This window comes from Oryza glaberrima, chromosome 3 (assembly GCF_000147395.1).
Source record: "Oryza glaberrima chromosome 3, OglaRS2, whole genome shotgun sequence".
Lineage (NCBI taxonomy): Eukaryota > Viridiplantae > Streptophyta > Magnoliopsida > Poales > Poaceae > Oryza > Oryza glaberrima.
The window spans coordinates 12,034,261-12,054,454 of NC_068328.1; the positions used below are offsets into that span (position 1 = coordinate 12,034,261).

Below are 20,194 nucleotides of genomic sequence, written 5' to 3' on the forward strand. Positions count from 1 at the left end.
TGGCATTTTAAAAAATCTCGTCTCATAAAAATAAAAATAATATCAGTAAGTCTACTAATCGTGCACCTCTCAGCTTCAGATATGCAGGGTTTAATTCCTCTCTGACTTTCTGTTCATATATTGGCCATTTTGTGGCTTCGTGTAGTTGTGCCTACCAAGTGAAGCGCCGACCAACCATATGCATCTCGTTGAATGCTTTGTGATTAATTGATAAACATGGTTAATTAACTTTTTTCTGATCAAGTCAAACTGTCAGAGTATGAACTCTTTTTCTGAGTCCTGAACTTTTTAAGTCATCAGACATGAAAGTGGAGTAAGAGTATCAGGCTATCAGTTACAGCTACTGGATCAAAGTCATACATACTGATAGCAAATACTACTAATTAATCAGTAGGTCCACCTACTAAACGCTCTGCTCACCTTCAGATGTTTCTTTTTCTTTTTCTTTCTTCTTTTTTTTCTTTTATTCCTTTTTTTGTGGGGAGCCCACCTTCAGAGTTAGAACACCTATTTATGGTTTTATAGGAGTACAGAACAATATACAAGACAAATACACCTGCAGACAATATGTACAAATTCTTATTGTTGCTAAGTAGGAGTACGAAAATGCATTATTTGGTCATAACGGCATTGATAATCCATTGCTGATCGGAATGAGAATGCAGAAGATAAGGGCCTGCAAAACTGAACGTGTAGTGGTGTCATTTTTCCCAAGAAGTGGTTGTGTGCTCACTGAAAATCAATGTTGATTTGGTGATCAAATTAACATCTTCTCGGAGTTTTCACTCTCAAATAGTGGCTTTCATCAGAAATGTCAACTGCCCGCGACTGCGTACAAAAACTCAGTGCATTTAACTTTTGAACTCATCACTATTACAAGAGGAAATGGAAATCAAAGAACACCAGAACGTTTAAACAATATTCACTTCACTCACACAAACTGAATTAAATGAGCTAATTAAACCACAAGGAAGAACTCTCATCCACAGGAGAAGGTAATTAATTAACATACTTAAGCACTATTAATTCATTCGGAACTCATTTAATTTAGGCCATCTCGCGTTCTTGCTAGTAGTAGTTCACCTTCCTGCAGTTGACGCGGACCTCGCCTTGGCTCCCGACGAGCGGGCTCAGGGTGGCCATCCTCACCATGGACTCGGCGAAGTCTCGCCGGAACGCGTCCGGGTTGGCGGCGTAGAACCTGACGAGCCCGTCGGTGGCGCCGAGGCCGCCGCCGGCGAACAGCTGCTGGTCCGAGTGCAGGAGCCCCCTGGCGCGCAGCAGCGAGGCGTAGTACGCGGCGTCGAACCTCGCCGGCGTCGGGTCGAGCGGCGCGAGGTTGTCGTCGCCGGCGCCGGCGGTACGCGGGCAGGTCCCCCCGAGCGACGCGGCGAGGGAGGCGTCGAGCGTGGCCGTCTCGTTGTAGAGGCGGTCGCGGAAGTTGGTGCAGCGGGAGAAGCCCAGCGTGTGGGCGCCGGAGAGGAGGACGAGGTCCTGCACGGAGAGGCCCTGCGCAGCGAAGCTGGAGACGAGGCCGTCGAGGTTGAGCGTCGGCGCCGGGATGCTGCTGTTCGCCGCCGCCTGGCTCGCCGTCCGCGAGTCCCTCCGGCCCAGCGGCACGTGGTACGACGGCCCTCCCAGCTGCGCGCGCACACACACATGCATGAATGCATTCAGTTCAGTGAGCGATGCCATTGCCAAAGCTAGGTTTCAGGTATGGTACGCACGGCGGCGATGGAGTCGCGCGCGGCGACGGCGACGATGTCGGCGCAGGAGACGACGTTGCGGCGGCAGGCGGCGTTGACGGCGTCCTTGATGCGGTCGATGACGTCGAAGCCGCGGACGGAGTTCATATTGGGCGCCGCGTTCTTCTCCCCCGTGAAGAATGGCGTGTCGTCCAGCAGGATGGACCCGTCGCAACCCTGATCACGCATATGTCCATCCATTACCGATCATCACAAGCATATCGACAGATCGATCGATCAAGAAAACAATCAACAAGATCTTAACATGTTCATGCCATGCTGATCGATGCCGATTTGATTTACTTACGTTGACGAAGCAGTCGTGGAAGTGCAGGCGCAGGAGCGAGGCGCCCATGCGGGGCTCCGCCGCGACGGCCTCCTCGACGATCCGTTTGATGGTGGGCAGCGCCGCCGGGCACAAGCCGTCGTAGAAGTGCGGGTCAAGCTGCGCGCTGCTCGTCGTTGCGGCCACCACTACAGCAAACGCTACCGCCACCGCCGCCATAGCAGAGGACACCATGGCAAGCTAGCGAGCTATAGATGACACGGCTAACAGCACAAGCTTAATTAAATGATTAGCTGGTCGAGGCTTAATTTGCTACTGATGGTTAATTAGTTAAGCTCGATCGAGTGCGTGGAAGCAGAGCAAGGCAAATGGAGAGCTTATATAGCTCAACCGAGTTGACTCGACGACTCGGCTACGTGAAGCCATAAAGTGTAAGAGAAAGCAATTGAGATGAATTTAGTTCAGTTAATTAATCACGGTTTCAAAATGGTAGGTAGGAAAACCAAAGTGGAATTCGATAGATATATGCATGCATATGGAGATCCTGGAGTGATCGAGGTGGGGCTTTTTGCTATACGAAAGGGATTTTAACAACTGCTAAAAGCGACGGATCGATGTGGTTTGCTATGTAATGCATGACGAAAGCGGGCAACTAATTATCGCGCGACCTGCCGCCCTGATTTGCTCAGCGAGCTTGAAACGACGGTGACCAACCACAAACTAACTCAAACCTAGCCAGCTGGAGCGCTCTTTATTAGTACTTAGCACTACACCAGATCCTCACATCTTTAACGGCATATCTGTGACGGGCTTTAGTATTGGTCAGTGATGAGGGTCACCTTTGACGGGTCATACGGGACGCCGTCATCGGTGAGGCATCCTTCTGCAACCCGTCACAGTTAACTAGTCACCTGTGACGGTCCTATAGTAGAAACCGTCAAAGGTGAGGTAAATCTCACCTCTGACGGCTTCCACATCCGGCCCGTCACAGGTGACTAGTTACCTGTGACGGGTCGCATGCTTATAAACCGTCAAAGGTGAGGTTAACTCACCTCAAACGGACCCATCACTGGAGCCCGTCACAGGTGGGGAGGGGGGGGGGCGGAGTATACTAATATGTACTCCCTTATCCACTCTGTCCCTCACACACACTCTCTTATCCACATAAACAAAAGATCTCTCTCCCTTATCCACACTCACGGAAACAAGAGGGGAGGCTCTTGCGAGACGGCGGAGGACCCGACGGCCCCCGAGAGAGGCGGCGGCGGTGGTTCGGCAGCGTTGGGCGACGGCTCAGCGGCGCGTGGCAGCGGCGGTGGTGCGGAGGCGCAATGACAAGGTGGTGCTGCGGCGCATGGCGGTGGCGGCGTTGGGCGGCAGCGGTGGTGCGGAGGCAAAGCGGCGAGGTGGTGCGGCGGCGAACGGCGGTGGCGGTACCCACATCCTCCTCCCCCTTCTTTCTCCCCTCCTCCCCCTTCTCTTATTTCCGATCTGGTGTGTGGCTCAGCGATGCGTGGCAGTGGTGAGGAGGGCTCGACGGCGTGCGGAGGCGAGGAGGAGGTGGGCGGCGGCGCCGCGGCCTCCATCCCCGACCGGCGAGGGCCATCTCCATCCCCGACCGCCGGCCTCCAGGAGCTCGGGGTCACCGGCGCCAAGCTCGAGCGACGACGACGATGACCACCGACGACAATCGCCGAGTCTGCCTCCGGGACATGGATCTGGCCTCTGGGACACGGATCTGGCCATCGACGCCTCCCCCACCTCCCGGCCGCAAGCGCCTCCACCCTTTCTTCCCCGCCGATGTGGTCGATCGCCATGGCTGCCATTCCTCGCTCGCCGGTCGCCAGATCTGTCGCCGGTGTGCGGTGTGCCCCTCTCGCCCCCTATACTTTTGCATTGATATGATATTGTTGTCTGTGCATAGAGAAATTCTTGCCATCCACTTTGTGTGAATACTTCTATATGAGATCTATCGGTTTGAATTTTTTGTGTGATGATGAATGTGAGCAAAGCAGCTCTGAGCCTGTGACAACGAGCACCACCACAGCAGCGTGCACCATTTTTTTGTTTGTTTTTCACACCAGTGACGGGTTGCACGCTGCTTCTTTTATTTTTTTTGCTGGGTTAAAGACATCAGTGACGGGCCACAAAATAATGGGTTGTTTGGGATAACAGTCACCTGTGACGGGTTTTATATGTGGTCCGTCACAGGTAGCCTTCACCACTAACGGGTCTACACCCGTCAAAGGTGAGGAGAGTCATCAGTGACCACTAATCTCTGACTAGAGCTATATCCGTCAGAGGTGACACTTTGGGCCGTCACAGGTAGCCCTACCCAGCGTAGTGTTGTACTAAGTATTTAGTTTTACTACTTAGGTTTCCGTTTGAAACTGGTAAGCATGTTTTCAAATTACTAAGTGCATGTAAAAAGGTAGAGTCTAATATAAGCTCTATGTATTAATTAATATCACTAGACACTATCCTCCTATAATAGTAGAGACAATAAGATTTCTAAACCATTAATGCACTAAATACTTTTTTATTATACTTCTTTCCTTTTCTATATCCTCGTGCAACAAACTTTCCGTTAATAAATGCTAAGAGTTGACTCTAAGCCGTTGTCATGCGTAGTAACGATGTTTCTCATTTCTTCCCTCTCTTTCCTCCACGCCACCAAATTTGCTTGCATGAACAACGAAGAGAGCCCGTTATTAGACACCATTGTACATGCCCTTATGTTTCGTGTAAAAACTTTTTATATAGAAGTTACTCTAAACTATCAAATGAATTTATTTTTCTAACTATTATAATTAAAATTTAATTAATTATATGTTAATGGTTTCTCGCTCGTTTTGTATGTTCTTACTTAAACATCATCTCCAATTCAAACGAGGTCTTACTATAAAGTTTACTGGTATCGGTTAAGCAGTAATCTGCAGGTTGTACTGGAAACTGAAATGCCCCAAAAATCGATATATATTTTCAGATAAATTTTGAAATTTTTCGAAATTTCAATTAGTTTTTTCGTTGCGTTGGATTGAGGCATTTTCTAGTTGGCCAAACCGATACAATTTTAGATGTTTCACATCCTAATGGTGTGTTTACTATAGCAGTAATATATACAATATATATATTAATCAGTGAGCAGGAAGCAGGTGGAGCAAATATTTACGGCTGCGTTTGGCATTGTGAGTTTCTAACTCAACCTGTTTTTTACGCGCACATATCCCGAATTGCTAAATAGTGTGCTCTTTTTTTTTGGTTTTTAGTTTACGACGTACTTGATTTTTTTATATATGTATGATTTTTCATCTTATCAAAAAGTTATATAATTATAATCTATTTGATTTGTTTTATTAAATGTATTTTGGACATAATTTATTTTTTTTATATCTTGCACCAAGTTTTCAAATGAGATGAATGATCGAGATGTGATATATTAAAAACCGAAGGAAGTACCATGGGTACCATGCTAGATGTTGATGTACTGCGCTGTTAAAGAAGATATGTTTTCCGTACTACCACATCATCGTCTAGCTATATTACTATTAGTATTTCTGTTCATTTGGTGTTCCAGAATTGTCTTGAATCGTTTGTTTTCAAATAATAAAGAAACGAACATGTGCCGATGCATGCAGTGATGCAGAGCAGCTCAACTGATTAATTATCCGGTGCTCTTATTTGGAGGTGTGGTTGAACTAATTTTCAAGCTTACAGATTCTAGTTGGTTGTGGTCTGCCCATGGTTTTCACCCTGTTGATACACCCTGCCACTGAAGTTCACAAATACATGACATTTTTTTAGGAACATAAATGTGTGGCATTAAAAAAAACAATTTATAACTTTAATTAATTAAGTGCCCTCTTCGTCTTAAAAAATAGACCTAGTATGGGTATTCTAAATGTGTCACATCATTGATTTTTATGGATGAAGGAAGTATGTATCAAATGGTAATTTTAACTTGACAGTTTTTGAATATTGATAAAGAAAAAAAAAGCTTATATTTTGGTGTCGGTCCTGTTGCTGACTCAACCAAAGGAGGCTACTGGAGACTGAGCCTTGATCATCTCGTATCTGGCTCAACAGCAGCAGCAATTGGCCTGATCATATTGTAAGCCCACATAATAGCCACTTTGGGCTCTAGCTAGCCTATGTGGGCCGGTATATGGGCTCTTGCCATAACCACTGTAAATTCGGCCTTCCCTTGTATTTTCATAGTCTCAATCACCCCAGGACTGTTTCCATCTTTCCGAACCCGAGTTTTGGGGCTTTTCTGGAACTCCCATTCGCGAACGCTACAGTAAATTTCCCACCCTGACCCTACTCCTCTCCGTATTTGTAATTTGTAAAGGAAATCGTTTTAGACAACGATACAGTCTTCAAAACACAACTTTAACTTTTTATTTCTATAAAAATATTTATTGAAAAGTGATATATGTATACTTTTATGAAAGTATTTTTCAAGACAAATCTATTCATATATTTTTTCCATTTTCAAACTCAACAATTTGAGAGTTATTCATGATTTATATTTCTAAGGTTTGACTTAAACATTATACTAAGCGTTTTTCTTTACGAGTACGAAAGAAGTATAGTTTAATTAGTTTCCAGTTTTCCCGTTCCTGGGATCTTCTGTTGTGTCGGGAATGCCCTTTAGTTGGTTGATGGATGCTCGAGGTGGTCATCGGCTCCAGCATGTCTCGATCCGGTGTGTTGGTTCCCCCGATGTTTGGGCAGATGAAGGTTTTAAGATTTTCCAAGTTGGTTTCAACCTCCCTTGGAGCTCCATTCGGGTATTGTTGTCGTGGTTTTCATCCATAGTTCATCATGATTTTCTTTAGATCTTCGTGGATGGTGTGGTTCCCTCTTTGGTTTCTCTGCCTCTAGCGAAAATGTTGTATTGTTGTCGTGGTTTTGCATCCAACGCCATCGCCCTGACCTCCTGTGCGAAACCCTTTGGCGATTGCGCGCAGTCTCAATCTGTTGCAGCTCATATGGTTTCTTCCTCTGCCGGAGCCCAGTTACATGCTACCGTCGTTAACTTCTCAAGCAACCATACCAGAAGGACCCAATTGCGTTTTCTCATTTTGTTAAGTTCCTTTCTGCAAAATAATGGTCTAAAAGTGTAGTTTGTCCCGTCTTGAGGGGCTTGTCTGTAAAACTGGTTGTGTTCTAGTTTCCTTTGCTCTTAGCACTCTAATCACTCGTGTAATAGTCCTATCTTTGATCTTTAAATAAATGTATGAGTTTTTTATTTTTAAAAAATGACTGTTTGGAGGAACTTTCTCAGCTTCTAGTTTATTATTTCTAGTTTATTATTTAAATTCTACAACTACTATTTTTTAAAATATAAAAAAAACTGAACTGTTTCGAAAACTTTTGATTCTGGTAAAAACTACAGCCGCAAGAAACTTTTACAAACATATCATCAGTAAGAGCATCTCCAAATCTCACTCTCTAAACACTCATTTAGCCATCTTACAAAAAAAAGTTGGAGAGTCAAATTTGCCTTTCACTCCAACAGCTTCTCTATTATCTTCTCCAATCTAACAATTGGTCCCACGTCATTCTCTACCTTCTTCCCTCTCTTCCTCTACAGTCCACATCTTTCCCCTTCCCATCTCCACCCACTTGGCGTCGGCGGCCCTCTTCCCAATCGGTGGATGATGAGGCGGCGGCTTGAGGCGAGGGGGCGCGTGGATGGGGAGCCGGCGGCGGCACCGCCGTTTCACGCGATGATGGCCAGCTCCAGATGACGATGATGATGGGAGCATGAGGCGACGTTGGGATTTGCTCATCGTCGACCTCCCTTGCTCCTCCCTCCCCGCCATGCCCTCCATCCCTCACCATCGTGCCCTTCCTTCCTCGCCATCGATGGCGCACACTGGCTCTCCCCCGCAGACGATGGTGCACACCGGCTCTCCCCTGCAGACGACGACGCACAACGGCGGCTGGCGGCACCTTCCCTCCTCCCTTGCTGCCGCCACGTTGTCGAGCCGCCCCGTCGCCCTCGTTGTCGAGCTGCGCTGAAGAAGGAAGGCGACAGCGATCAGCATGGGAGGCGATGGCTGGCAGGGACGGCGATGACGGCAGTGGCACCGGACCGGTGAGCAGCAACGAATGACGACGGCGGATACGGGCGGTGACGGCGGCAGTGGCATCGGGCTGGCGAGCAGCAGCGAACAGCGACGGCGGATACGTGAGAGAGAAGCATGAAAGAAAGCATAGGTAGTGGCAAAAGCATGTGGAGCCCACTATTAGCCAGCAACTTCGGCTGGTAAAGTTTGGCTAGGGGAGAGAGTATTTTGGCTAACCGGATAGCTTGGCCACCAGTTAGAGAAGCTGTTGGAGGAGTTTATTTTTTCTAGGGTGGTTAAAATTTAGCTTGGAGACAATCACAGTAGCTACTCGTAAAACCTGCTTCTGTCCGTTGCGAAGAATACACCCTCAGGCTCCCATCGGTTGCCATTTTAACTAAAATGGCTTATTTGGCTTATTAGAAAATTAAAATTAATTTATAAGTAAAACTTTTGTAGATTTGTTCGTAGCGACTTAAAAGCCAAAATTAACAAAAATTACGTTAAAAACATTTTAAAATCAACTTCAAAATTAAGTTTAAAAATTCAAATTTTGGCTTATTCTTTGGCTGTTTAGGCCAAACGATGGGGCTGTCAGCATGATTCAGGAAGCACTTGTGCGTTTGGACCATCCCTTGTTTGCAACAGCATCATCAACGCTAATCAAATCCAACACACAAAAAAAAAAAAAGCCTCGGGATCGACATTGCTCTTTATCCCGCTCACCCACCACCTGTGTCAACCAAGCACGCCGTCCTATTCCTCTCGGCAACGTTCACCTCATCTGCCGCTGACAGTAATCCAGTAGTAGTAGTAGTCCGCTCTCGCTGCATAGCCAGCCAAAGGGAGGAGAAAGACAGTGACAGGACCAAACGGCGCCTGCATCCAGCCATCCATCGATCTGACCGGTTGGCTCCTCGTGATTCGCGTATAATAATGGGAGCCGGTCGCTTGCTTGCTCCACCCGCAGCCCTCTGCAGCGGGTGTCGCGCGCCTGCGTGCGTGCGTTCGTGCGTGCGCTGCGCAAATGCAACGGCCGTTTTCTCGGATTCCTTCCCAGCGCGCCTTCGCGGAGCAGAAACGTCGCACAGTCACTGCGGCCACTCATCACCGCCCCCACCAAACCTCCCTCGACCGTTGATGATGCAATTTCTCGCTCCGCCCGTTAGCCATTTTGAGTTTCATATTTATGGGACTTTAGACTTAATTGGCTCAGATTTTAAGTCAGCTTATTCACTTATATGATTTATAAGCCAGTTGATTTAATGTCTTAAGTTAATAGTGGAGTTATACATCTATCTTATATAAGCTAAAAAAACTTCTCCAACCTAGCTTTTGGCTTAATAGTGTTTGAGTGACTTATGGCTTAAAAAAAAGCCAAACGAAAAAACTGCTTGTTTGTTTAGGCTTAAACTTTTTTGCTTATAAGTTGGCTTATAAGCCTAAACAAAGAGGGCCTTAGTTTTCTTAGCTTCTTCCATACATCCTAAAATAAATTTATTTTAAAAGTAATCGTTACATGAAAGTTAAGTTTGTAAAAATAAAGGCTAATTGTATTGGAAATAGATAAAATGATAAATAATTATATTAGGATTTGATAAAGTAAGATCTTGTTCGATTAATCTCCAAGAAACGAGGAATGGAGAAGATTTATTACACACCTATTGTTGTAAATCCTCTCAACTCCATTGTGAGAGAGATTAAACAAACAAAGCAAAAGGATATTCTAGTATTTTATTTTTTATCAACATTGGTATTTTAGTACTTTAGGCTCCCATCGGATGGCCTATTCAGCTAAAGAAAAAGCCAAATTTTGAATTTTCAAACTAAATTTTGACATTGATTTTGAGATATTTTTAACGTAGTTTTTTTTTCAACATTGGCTTTTAAGTCACCGAGAACACATATATAAAAGTTTTATCTACAAATTTATTTTTATTCTCTAATAAGCTGTTTTGGCTTATTACGAAAAAAGCCAAACGATGGCTCCTTAATTTTGTATCCACGTCTGTGATATGTGGAAAATAAATTTATTTTGGGAGGAAAGTAGTAATGCAGTCATGCAGATGAAACATGAGTACTACATGTGCATGTGTAGGAAGGAGCGAGACTGCGAGAGAGTGTGAGACTCTGATAAAGCACTGCAAAACTACAGTATTTTTCCAAGGAAAAAAAAGGGTGAGGATTCAACGGCGAACTGCAAAATATAACGGCTCCTTGATGAGCCGACCACGGGTCAATGCCTCGCCCTCGCGCGCCTCGCTATTAAAGCCGCGGCCTTCTTTTTTTTTCCCTCGTCCCCATGCCTCCACCCACACCCACACTCTCCGCTCTCCACTCCACTCCGCGCAGAATCCCAGGGAAAAAATCCCCCGTCTTTTGATCGGAGGATTCCCCCCACTTCCCCTCTCCTCCATCCATGGCGAGCGCCGAGGCGGAATGCGCCGCGGCGGCGGTGGGCGGCGGCGGGAGGGCGGAGATCGACACGTCGGCGCCGTTCGAGTCGGTGCGGGAGGCCGTCGACCGCTTCGGCGGCAGCGCCGCCTGGAGCTCCCACCTCATCAGGCGCATGTTCGCCCCTTCCAACCCCAAGGTGACGTCACCACGCGCATTCTTTCTTCTTCTTCTTCTTCTTCTTCCGTTCGACCAGCCATGGCGACTATGGTCCCCGTTGATGGCTCCGCTGTGGCCCGCAGTGTTGGTGGTGGTGGTGGATGTTGGTAGATTGCCACCCCTATTTTAGCTTCGCATTCGTAATTTCGTACAGTTGAGTAGCAGCAGCAGTGTCTGGATTGGTAGGGTAGGCGGATAGCTCATGGCTGGATTAATGCTAGCTGCATTGCTGCTTGATTATTGCTACTCCTGAACTCACCTGCCATTTATACGCCTCCCAAGTAGTTAAAGGCAAGCATGGATGATGGATCTGCTCTACTATACACGTGCCTGTACATTTGCATCATCTTGTCAATATGTTCATAGGTTCATTACTGGATAATTAGTTTCATTTGAAATGGTAGATACGGATAGTTTGGGATAGCTGCTGTTTTTGTTCTTGTAAAGGAGCCAATGGAGTATCACTTACGAACTGGCTGCTCAAAGTGATCTTTGCATTGAGTCTTTATCACCTGCTTTGCCAAAGCATGAGTGGTTGAGTGGTAAGCATGTTGCATCATACCGAAACTGATCCGTGCTAAACCTAGTAACTTTGAACTTTGAAGCATATGGTAGGACAATTGGACAAAGTAAAAGTTCAGAGCTGCCTAGCCGCTTTGGTAAAGCAAGCAAGCGCTGAAAGCAGCAACGATTGTCCAGAGAGAACAAATAAAAAGTTGCAAAAAGAAACATCAACTAGCTGTAGTTTTTGCTTCGAAATAGTTTCAAATTATGTGACACTATAGTACTTGAGTTCACATTTGGCATGTCAGAATTTAACCTGAGTGTTAGATTTGTTTTCCCCATTTATATGATTCTAGTTACACTTATTCCTCTATTATTATCTTGGTGTCATGTAATTTGGGGACCGATGTAGTATGCAGCTTATTGAATCTTCAATGTTTGTCTTTCCACTGACGATATATTCTCACCTGCAGGAGCAATCTGAAGAAAGTAAACAGCCTGTCGATATCAAAGAGCAGGCTGCACAACTAGAACATGATCTTATCATCAAAGAAAAGGAGACACTTGATGTGTTAAAGGAATTGGAATCTACCAAGAAAATCATAGCAGACTTAAAACAGAGAATACAGAAGGAATCAAATGAAACATCTCCTTCAGCTGTGAAGTCTGATGACCAAAGTGAAATTCCTATTACAGAATCTGAAGAGCAGAAACCTGAAAATGTTAACATTGATATGGATATGGAAGGCCTAGATGAACATCCACAACCGCTTTCAGGTTCAGTACTGTTAGAACTTGAGCAGGCAAAAGCAAACCTAAACAGAACTACAGGTGACCTGGCTGCAGTACGAGCTGCAATTGAATTACTGCACAATAGCATAGCAAAGGAGAAACTTTTGCTTGAGAGAAGCCGGGAAAAGCTTTCTTCCAATACTGCACTGGCTTCTTCTTTGGAAGATGAGCTGGATCAGACAACACAAAAGTTGCAAACCCTGAAAGATCTGCAGGCAAGACGTGAAGATCCCTCTGACATTTTCATTGAGATCAAGAAAATGGCATCTGAGGTACAGCAGCTCAGGGGCATGGCTAATGCTTCAAAGTCTGAGGCTATGATGCTGGCTGCAGAAATCGAGCAGACAAAGGCTAGCATTGGCACAGCAGAGATCAGATGCATTGCAGCCAAGAAGATGGAAGAAGCAGCTAGAGCAGCAGAAGCACTTGCACTTGCTGAGATCAAAGCTCTGTTGAGCAGTGAAAGTTCTTCTGAATGTGGCAGCTCTGTTTGTGATGGAGTGACTCTTTCAGCGGAAGAATATTTCACACTGTGCTCGAAGGCTCAAGAGGCTGATGAAAACTCGAGGAAGAAAGTAGAAGAGGCCATGCTGCAGGTAGATGTAGCTAACAGCTCAGAGACCGACTCAGTTAAAAAGTTAGATGATGCCCGATTAGAGGTTGAGGAATGCAAGAGGGCACTGCAAGAGGCCCTGAAGAGGGTGGAAGCTGCAAACCGTGGGAAACTTGCAGTTGATGAGATTCTTCGCAGATGGAAATCTGAGAATGGGCACAAGAGGCGCTCCATCGGTGGCTCTCCAAAGTTCAAGAATGCAGCTCAACGTCGTAAAGATTCACACAGCATGGATATCATCTCTGATGCTTCAACTAATTCCTGCAAGCAAACGTTGTCAATTGGGCAGATACTAAGCATGAAGCTGATGGGGCCTGAAGGGTATGACAAAACCATCTGGGACGACAAAACGAGCGAGATGCCGAACGTTTCCCTTGGTCAGATTCTGAACAGGGGTAGAGTTTTGTCCAGAGAAGAGACGGCTGTTCGCAAGAGGGTCTCAGGGAAGAGGAAGAAATTCGCATTGACTGGGCTCTCAGTTCTATTGGCAAAGCAAGCCAAGAACAAGAAGAAGAGGGAATCCCTCTGATCTGCTACAAGAGATCGATCTTAGTTGTACTTTAGCTGTATTTATGTAGCTGGCTAGCTGCAGTTAAATCTGCCGTTCAGACAAGTAGTTAATTGTCGGACCCCTTTCAATCCTATGTAGTACAACGTTCTGTTTAGGTTAGTATGATGTATTATGCTGCAGTTCGCTCTGCTGATTAGGGACTATAGAGTCAAGTTTTAGTTGTGGTACTTGTATCATTTCGTAATCTAAATCGATGGATTTAATTATCCATCATTTCCACTGTGCCTCTTAAACCTTTCCATGTTGAGAACCTTTCTAATGTCTTTCTGTATTATAGCTTGACCTAATTTTCCGTGGAATCAATGGTGTAAATTAAATTGGCATTCAGGATGTGTGTGTGCTGGGTTTGTGCTAGTTACTATTGGTTATATTTTGTGGTCCTTAGCAAAAGTACAAGTCGATATGTCCGAGTGGTTAAGGAGACAGACTTGAAATCTGTTGGGCTACGCCCGCGCAGGTTCGAACCCTGCTGTCGACGTTGTTTTTTCTTTTTCCCGATTTTTTTTTTCGCCTCATGCCAATGCCCGGTCAATCCCGAAACCATCGAGTCCAATCTCATATATCAAGATTTTTATGGGTTCTTTTTTTTTCTCAATTTCCCCTTTTTCTCCCACCTCATGACAATTCCCGGTCAAGCCCGAAAACGTCGAGTTCAGTCTCGTTAATCAAAGGTTTCAAGTGGTTAAGTTTCTCGACGAAAAATGACCATTCAGTTAAGATAAACCATACACACTCTAACCAGCTACTCTCATTTGCTTTTGCCTGCACTCAATATCTTTGGGTACAAACCGGAGAAGCAAAGGTTATACTATGAGGCATACATCAGGAAGCAAGTTGCTCCAGCCAACCGAAATTGCAACCATCTTTTTAGCCATGGACAACAGGGCGAGCTCAACAAAAATCTTTCCAGCCAGCAACCGAGGATTTTCCGATTGCTGTAGCTCACCTGACCTGGGCCAGTGCAGCACCCATCAACACATGCCTCTTCTTGGCTTTTGCTGCAACTTTTGAGCACCAACAAATGTATTGTCAATTAGCTAAGCAGCAACCACCACCATCAAAAGCTTGATATTTTCAGCTGACTTGCATTCATTAAATCCCCCAAATCATTCTGCCCTCGCCACTAATCAAGGTAGCGAGTGGCTGTAACACACAGATGGATCCGGGATTCGAAGGAATTAGTAGCTTGTAATTTCAGCAAGCTGTAAAATTCTAGATACTTCTAGAGTGTTCCTCGTCGCTAGCAGAATGAAATACTGAAACAAATGGTGTACCGTAATACTCCCTCCGTCCCAAAATAAGTATAGTTTTGCACTATTCACGTTCAACGTTTGACCGTTCGTCTTATTTAATTTTTTTTATAATTAGTATTTTTATTGCTATTAGATGATAAAACATGAATAGTAATTTATGTGTCACTAAATATTTTCAAATTTTTCACAAATTTTTCAAATAAGACGAACGGTCAAACGTTGAGCACGAATATCTACGACTGCACTTATTTTGGGACGGAGGTAGTACATCAGACTGCTTGAATCGCCCATTGTTTGGCATTTCGATGAAGCTTCAACCTTGCATATGAATCAATCACATTTCAATAGTCATTCCTTGCCTATGGGTCTAGCCTTGCATCAGTTTAGCTCAGTGAAATCAATAGTTAAATGCAGCATCAGTTTGTAAGATTGGAACAAACGGCTGGCCACAACATCGATTGAAAGAGGGGGAACAAAATGAAACATACAAATCATTGGTTATGTTGGTGATTGTCCAATCTGACAACTAGATTTTGTGTATAGCGTAGTGTAGTATTATATTATATCACCTATTTCGGGATAAATATATTTGCAGCATGAATTATGCTTGCCAGCTTGAATTTAAAAGCAACCATAGCAAAATGTGGATTATCAATAATTTAGCACCATTCTAATTATTTCAGCACCAAGGTTAATAACTTGTCCCATACATATATTATTTGGAACATAGACATACTGTCTAGGTTTATTCTAATGTAAGTAATGGAAAAGAAATATCCCAAGGAAAAAAAACCATAGGTCATCTTTAGCCATCCAAAGGAGATTTATAAAAATTTCCTCAAAATATGATTACTGAACGGACTATGATATTTGTCAGTGTCATTACAGCTATAGCTAATATTGTAGCAAAGAGATTAGACTCAAACAAAAAGAATACAATTTGTACTGATACAAAAGTTCACCTATGATTTCTATATAACCCAAACTCTAAATACTCAAGCTTTTATTTAGTGACTTCCATACTTATTTTAGAACACATGGCAAAGTGAATAAAACATGTTTTCAATTAAATGGTCAATACAATTATCGTTTCATACTGAACACATGATAATGAAAAATCAAATGACAAATTTTTTTAGAAAAGTACATTATTGATTACTAATAGCACATACAACACATCAACACATTGCCACAATCTCTACTGTCATTTCACTTGTCAAAATATTTAACATTAAGACGGTTCGTTCAATGATTGTGGTTGTGGCTGCTCACCTTGCCAAGCCCATACAATATCCTTTAGTGCTGGTCTCATCTCTTGTTTGACCTTTTGATACTCAAGTGTATCACCATTTATCTTCGTAAATTCCACTAAATGAAAATCTGGTGTGATCTGAAATATTTCAGCATTGATGGACATTACACCTTTCCTTCCTGGTTTTGATCCTTCCATCTTTAACAAACCACCATTTTTCTTCAAGAATTTTAATCGTAAATTCTTCGCAACATCCTCAAGCTTTTTGGTGATTGTCGTAGCTGTGTTAGTGGATGTAAATTTTGATTCCTCTTTGCTGTTTTCATCTTCAAACATAGCAGAAAGATCAAATCCTGATGAAAGAGAAATAATATCAAAAGCATTCAAGCTAGTAAGATTTTCTGCTTCTTGTTTTCCTTCATTTATATTGTTGCTTAAATTACCAAATGTTGAATCCATGTCAACATGCACAACTTTATCAACTTTATCTGTTGGTATGGTCTTGTTAAGTAGATCTGAATCAAGACCTACTCTAAACCAAGGATCTTCCATAATTTCTGAAACTGAGATCCGTGTCGCAGGGTTTGGATCAAGAATACGTCGCAAAAGCTTTCGGATATCAGAAGAAAACCAACTTGGCCATTTGAATTCCGCTTTGCATATCTTCTTATACATGTTTATCACATTTTTATCTTGAAATGGGAGATAACCAGCCAATAGTACATAAAGAATCACTCCACAAGCCCATACGTCAGCCTTTGCACCATCATATCCTTTTCTGTTAATCACTTCTGGAGCAACATATGCAGGAGTTCCACAAGTTGTGTGGAGCAACCCATCTTGTCTCTTACATTCTGCAAGTGCACTCAAACCAAAGTCTGAGATTTTCAAATTTCGATTTTCATCAAGAAGAAGGTTTTCTGGCTTTAGATCACGATGATAAACCCCTCTGCTATGACAAAAGTCAATAGCACTAATTAACTGCTGAAAGTACTTCCGTGCAACTTCTTCCTTTAGTCTTCCACGTCGAACCTTGTTGAATAACTCTCCCCCTTTCACATACTCTAGGATAAAATATATCTTAGTTTTGGTAGCCATCACCTCATATAATTGAACAATGCACGGATGTCTTACTAGGTTCATCACTGAAATCTCTCTTCTTATTTGATCCATAAGCTCACATTTCAATATCTTTTCTTTGTCAATCACCTTGATTGCAACACTTTGTGAATTCTTAATATTACGGCCATGGTAAACTTTAGCGAAACTTCCTTGCCCAAGTAATTTTCCTATCTCATATCTCTTCATCAAAATATTCCCCTTTTGTTCTACCATCTTATCAAATGCCTTATGTATTCAGAAAGCACTAATCATGTAACTTAGTGATGATGATTGATGAGGGAGTATCAGATGAGAGAGGCAATAAATGAAAAATAATTTCAACCGTCCCCAACAAGATGGTAATCTAACATGATGGTTGAACTGCCACATCTAGCCCCATCGTGCAAATGCACAAGGAGCACTTGCTGTGCATAAACCCGTACTTCACTATCATCAAGAGCACACAAAGCATAAATATTTTGAGCTACCTTGCCAATTCCCACACAAGGTAGCTCTCTATCATAGAAGCACATCTTCCAGCATTCCTTTTGTTTTGTGCTTCTAGCAAAAAGCCTAATACTGCCAATAAAATGAAATAAAGTAAGGTACACATTACTGAATAGTGAATTAATAGTACTGCATTATAACTAACAAAAGAAATCTTCCCATGTATGTTAATATTTTGTTGTTTTCACGAAAATGTAAAGAGCAAATCTGTTTCCTTCCAAAGCAAAAGGAAACATTTGGATAAATTCTTCCAGAGTCCCACATAGTATGATTCTCTTCGTCTGGTGCTAGCCAGATTCTACAAAAGTCACTATGTCTACATTCTTCAAAAAAAAAAATCAACGAAATTCTTCCTAAGAAAATTCTAAAAAGGAACAGTATAACAATCCTATAAATGAAATGAAAGGATATTAGCGCTAGGTCAGTTCAGAATCATGACGGGACCAACTAAACACCACTCACTCCGGCAGAAGATAGAAATCAACAAAGTCCTCAAATCATATGCCCAAGGATAAGCAAAATACATGTTTAATAACCCTCTAAAGAAAGGTTACTGACGAACCCATGCCACTAAACCTTTTAATAAGTCTAAGAAAGAACTGCTACTACAGAGTAGCAGAGCACACCCGTGTAACCGTGTTCTACATCATGACCAAGGATTAGATTCCTAATTAACTGCTCACTAAACCACAGTTCTTCCTAGGGTAGTAAATCTTCCATCTTTTGGGTGCACATACGAGTAAAAAAGAAACAGATCAAAACGAAGAAGAACTCGGATGTGAGTGGCAGAATCGGTACCTGATCCCGGCTCTGATCCGGGAAGGTTAAAGAGATCGGAATTAACCCTGCCGATCGAGCAGTCCCCCCTAAAATCAAGCCCTCCAACTCCAAAGAAGATGAAAAAGAAAAATATCCAGAGAAGAATGGGGGCAGCCGAGGAGTAGGAGTGAGACGGAGGAAACGAATCAGGAGCCACCAAAAACGATGCTCTCCAGCCGAGGAGGTGCAATTTATAGGCGCCGAGAGCCGATGGGATCTTGCCACCAACGAGACTGCTCTCACAGTGTACCTGACATGTGGGCCCACAACAGGCGGGCTAGTGACAAACAAACTAGAGAGTTAGTGTGCAGTCCAGTGCGGGCCAAAGTAGTTTGGAGAAAAAGTTGATAGTTTATGTGTGTAAGAAAATTTTCAATGTGATGTGATGTGATGGAAAGTTAGGAATTTAGGGATCTAAACACGGCCTCAACCTGCTTTGGGTTTGGTTCCATTTTCCACTATTCTAGTGGCGCTGCCTGCAATATCCGTTCTTTCGGAAAGAATAGCGAGGATTTGCAGTAACAGCTCATGGATCTGCCCACTAGCTGCTGCCGGCTGTGCAGAATGCTCCAGGATATTTTTGGGTGGTGCCTCCAGCCCGCCGCAAATGAAAGCTGAATCTATCAGATATTCAGATCTTGCATGCTATAACTGTGAAAGAAGCTCCATCGTTAAGTACAATACCATCAGATTCGTTCGGCAAACTAAACGTTGGTCATTGCTCGTTACTCGAAACGACATGAACTTTTTTAAAATAGATTGAATAATGATATCACTTGTTTAAAATATAACATAAGATTATATTTTAACAATTATTTGCTCGTAAAACGTATTTCAAATATAAATCTAGTAAAAGTATTTTGGCAAAAAATGCTATTGGACATCCAAAGTTTACCTTTTTTTTTTTGCTGGATAGGACTTCAAGACGTGTTTCAGCATTTGAAAAAAAGAGTGAATTACACTTCGGGCCATGTTTTATCGCTAAAGTTTCACTTTGGACTACCCTGTACACGTTTTTTTTACTTTAGACTAGATAACTTTACCTTTGTTGTATAATGGACCACCTTAACTCTTTTCGCTAGTGATGTCTAGCGTCTCTTTTGACAAAGGTATGGCAAGCATTTAGGTATGAAAATTTGCTGGCATATCGTTAACAATTTGCTTGAAGTCATCGAAAAACAGAAGATGTGATTTGGGGTGGTTCATTGTGCAACAAAGGTAAAATTACGTAGTCTAAAGTGAAAAGATTGTACAAAGGGTAGTCTAAAGTGAAATTTTGGCAATAAAACATGGCCCAAAGTGAAATTAACTCAAAAAGAAATGATAATTAGCCATTGGACATCCACGGTATTATTTTACTATATCCGGAAGAAATAGAGAGAGAAATAGTGGTAAAAATACGAATTTGTCTGTCTCCATCGGTTAATGATTACAGTTAAATCCACATCTCTGAATAACCCACACACATGACAGCTAATCTCTAACCATTTCGGGTTAAAAGCAATTGATCCATATGCAAACTTGTCTATAGTGAAGGATCCGTCTATAATCCATAATAAAATAGTATCGTGGATATCCAACATTCGATTACCACATTTTTTAAATGTTCTCCAATAGAAATACATTATTGGCGTCCTCTAGTAAAGAAGACAAGTTTTAAGTGTCTTATAGCAATTTTTATCGTGTATTTTTATATGTCAAATGTACTTACAACATAACTATTTGTTCGTCAGGATCTACGAAGCTTTATCTTTTTTAAGAAAAAAATCAAAGTATTCCCATAAATATCAACGACGATATTGCTTTGGACATTTTAGAGTATGCAGACAATATAAGAAAAATGTCACAGGATTAGTCTGGTCAAATATATACTTCGATTATTCATTTTTTTTCTAATGTAATTTCTTCCAACATCATGGAAAAACATATAGTATATAAGTATATGAAATATTCTATAAACACTGTTATGTATATCGAATGTGCAGATTCGTATCATAAATACACTCACGTTGAACGGGATGATTATTGAAAACATCTATACATATTTACAACTAATTATTA

The 20,194-nt window shown here is 42.8% G+C and overlaps 3 protein-coding genes and 1 non-coding gene across 5 annotated transcripts; 2 read left to right on the top strand and 2 right to left on the bottom strand.

Annotated features, from left to right (window-relative positions):
* Positions 1–833: 833 nt before the first annotated feature.
* LOC127765798 (peroxidase P7-like) lies at positions 834–2,366 on the bottom strand. Its single transcript, XM_052290757.1, has 3 exons — positions 2,053–2,366; positions 1,728–1,922; positions 834–1,641 (listed from the first exon to the last, which is right to left on the bottom strand). Exons 1-3 carry the CDS (start codon positions 2,263–2,265, stop codon positions 1,069–1,071), a joined length of 981 nt encoding a protein of 326 aa, XP_052146717.1. The 5' UTR covers positions 2,266–2,366; the 3' UTR covers positions 834–1,068.
* Positions 2,367–10,389: 8,023 nt separating this feature from the next.
* LOC127765873 (WEB family protein At2g38370) lies at positions 10,390–13,434 on the top strand. The gene is made up of 2 exons (XM_052290838.1): positions 10,390–10,701; positions 11,699–13,434. Exons 1-2 carry the CDS (start codon positions 10,528–10,530, stop codon positions 13,157–13,159), a joined length of 1,635 nt encoding a protein of 544 aa, XP_052146798.1. The 5' UTR covers positions 10,390–10,527; the 3' UTR covers positions 13,160–13,434.
* Positions 13,435–13,597: 163 nt separating this feature from the next.
* Positions 13,598–13,679, top strand: TRNAS-UGA (transfer RNA serine (anticodon UGA)). Its single transcript has one exon. It is a non-coding gene; the product is annotated as a tRNA-Ser (tRNA).
* A 235-nt stretch (positions 13,680–13,914) lies between these two features.
* LOC127765874 (CBL-interacting protein kinase 10) lies at positions 13,915–18,283 on the bottom strand. 2 transcript variants are annotated; one of them, XM_052290840.1, is made up of 3 exons: positions 18,113–18,283; positions 15,727–17,386; positions 13,915–14,772 (listed from the first exon to the last, which is right to left on the bottom strand). In XM_052290840.1, the coding sequence occupies exons 2-3, from the start codon at positions 17,039–17,041 to the stop codon at positions 14,768–14,770; spliced, it is 1,320 nt and encodes a 439-aa protein (XP_052146800.1). In that variant the 5' UTR covers positions 17,042–17,386; positions 18,113–18,283; the 3' UTR covers positions 13,915–14,767. The 2 variants fall into 2 exon arrangements, with proteins under 2 accessions (XP_052146800.1, XP_052146799.1); XM_052290839.1 differs by lacking the exon at positions 13,915–14,772 and having other exon boundaries at positions 15,501–17,386.
* Positions 18,284–20,194: the final 1,911 nt, after the last annotated feature.

Excerpts from the sequence above, each read along its gene's own strand:
- LOC127765873 (XM_052290838.1), top strand. The coding sequence starts at position 10,528 with ATGGCGAGCGCCGAGGCGGAATGCGCCGCGGCGGCGGTGGGCGGCGGC. Across the intron at positions 10,702-11,698 it reads TCGCCCCTTCCAACCCCAAG|GAGCAATCTGAAGAAAGTAA; the intron begins GTGACGTCACCA and ends TCTCACCTGCAG.
- LOC127765798 (XM_052290757.1), bottom strand. The coding sequence starts at position 2,265 with ATGGTGTCCTCTGCTATGGCGGCGGTGGCGGTAGCGTTTGCTGTAGTG. Across the intron at positions 1,923-2,052 it reads TCCACGACTGCTTCGTCAAC|GGTTGCGACGGGTCCATCCT; the intron begins GTAAGTAAATCA and ends ATGCGTGATCAG. Across the intron at positions 1,642-1,727 it reads CGCGCGACTCCATCGCCGCC|CTGGGAGGGCCGTCGTACCA; the intron begins GTGCGTACCATA and ends GTGCGCGCGCAG.
- LOC127765874 (XM_052290839.1), bottom strand. The coding sequence starts at position 17,041 with ATGGTAGAACAAAAGGGGAATATTTTGATGAAGAGATATGAGATAGGA.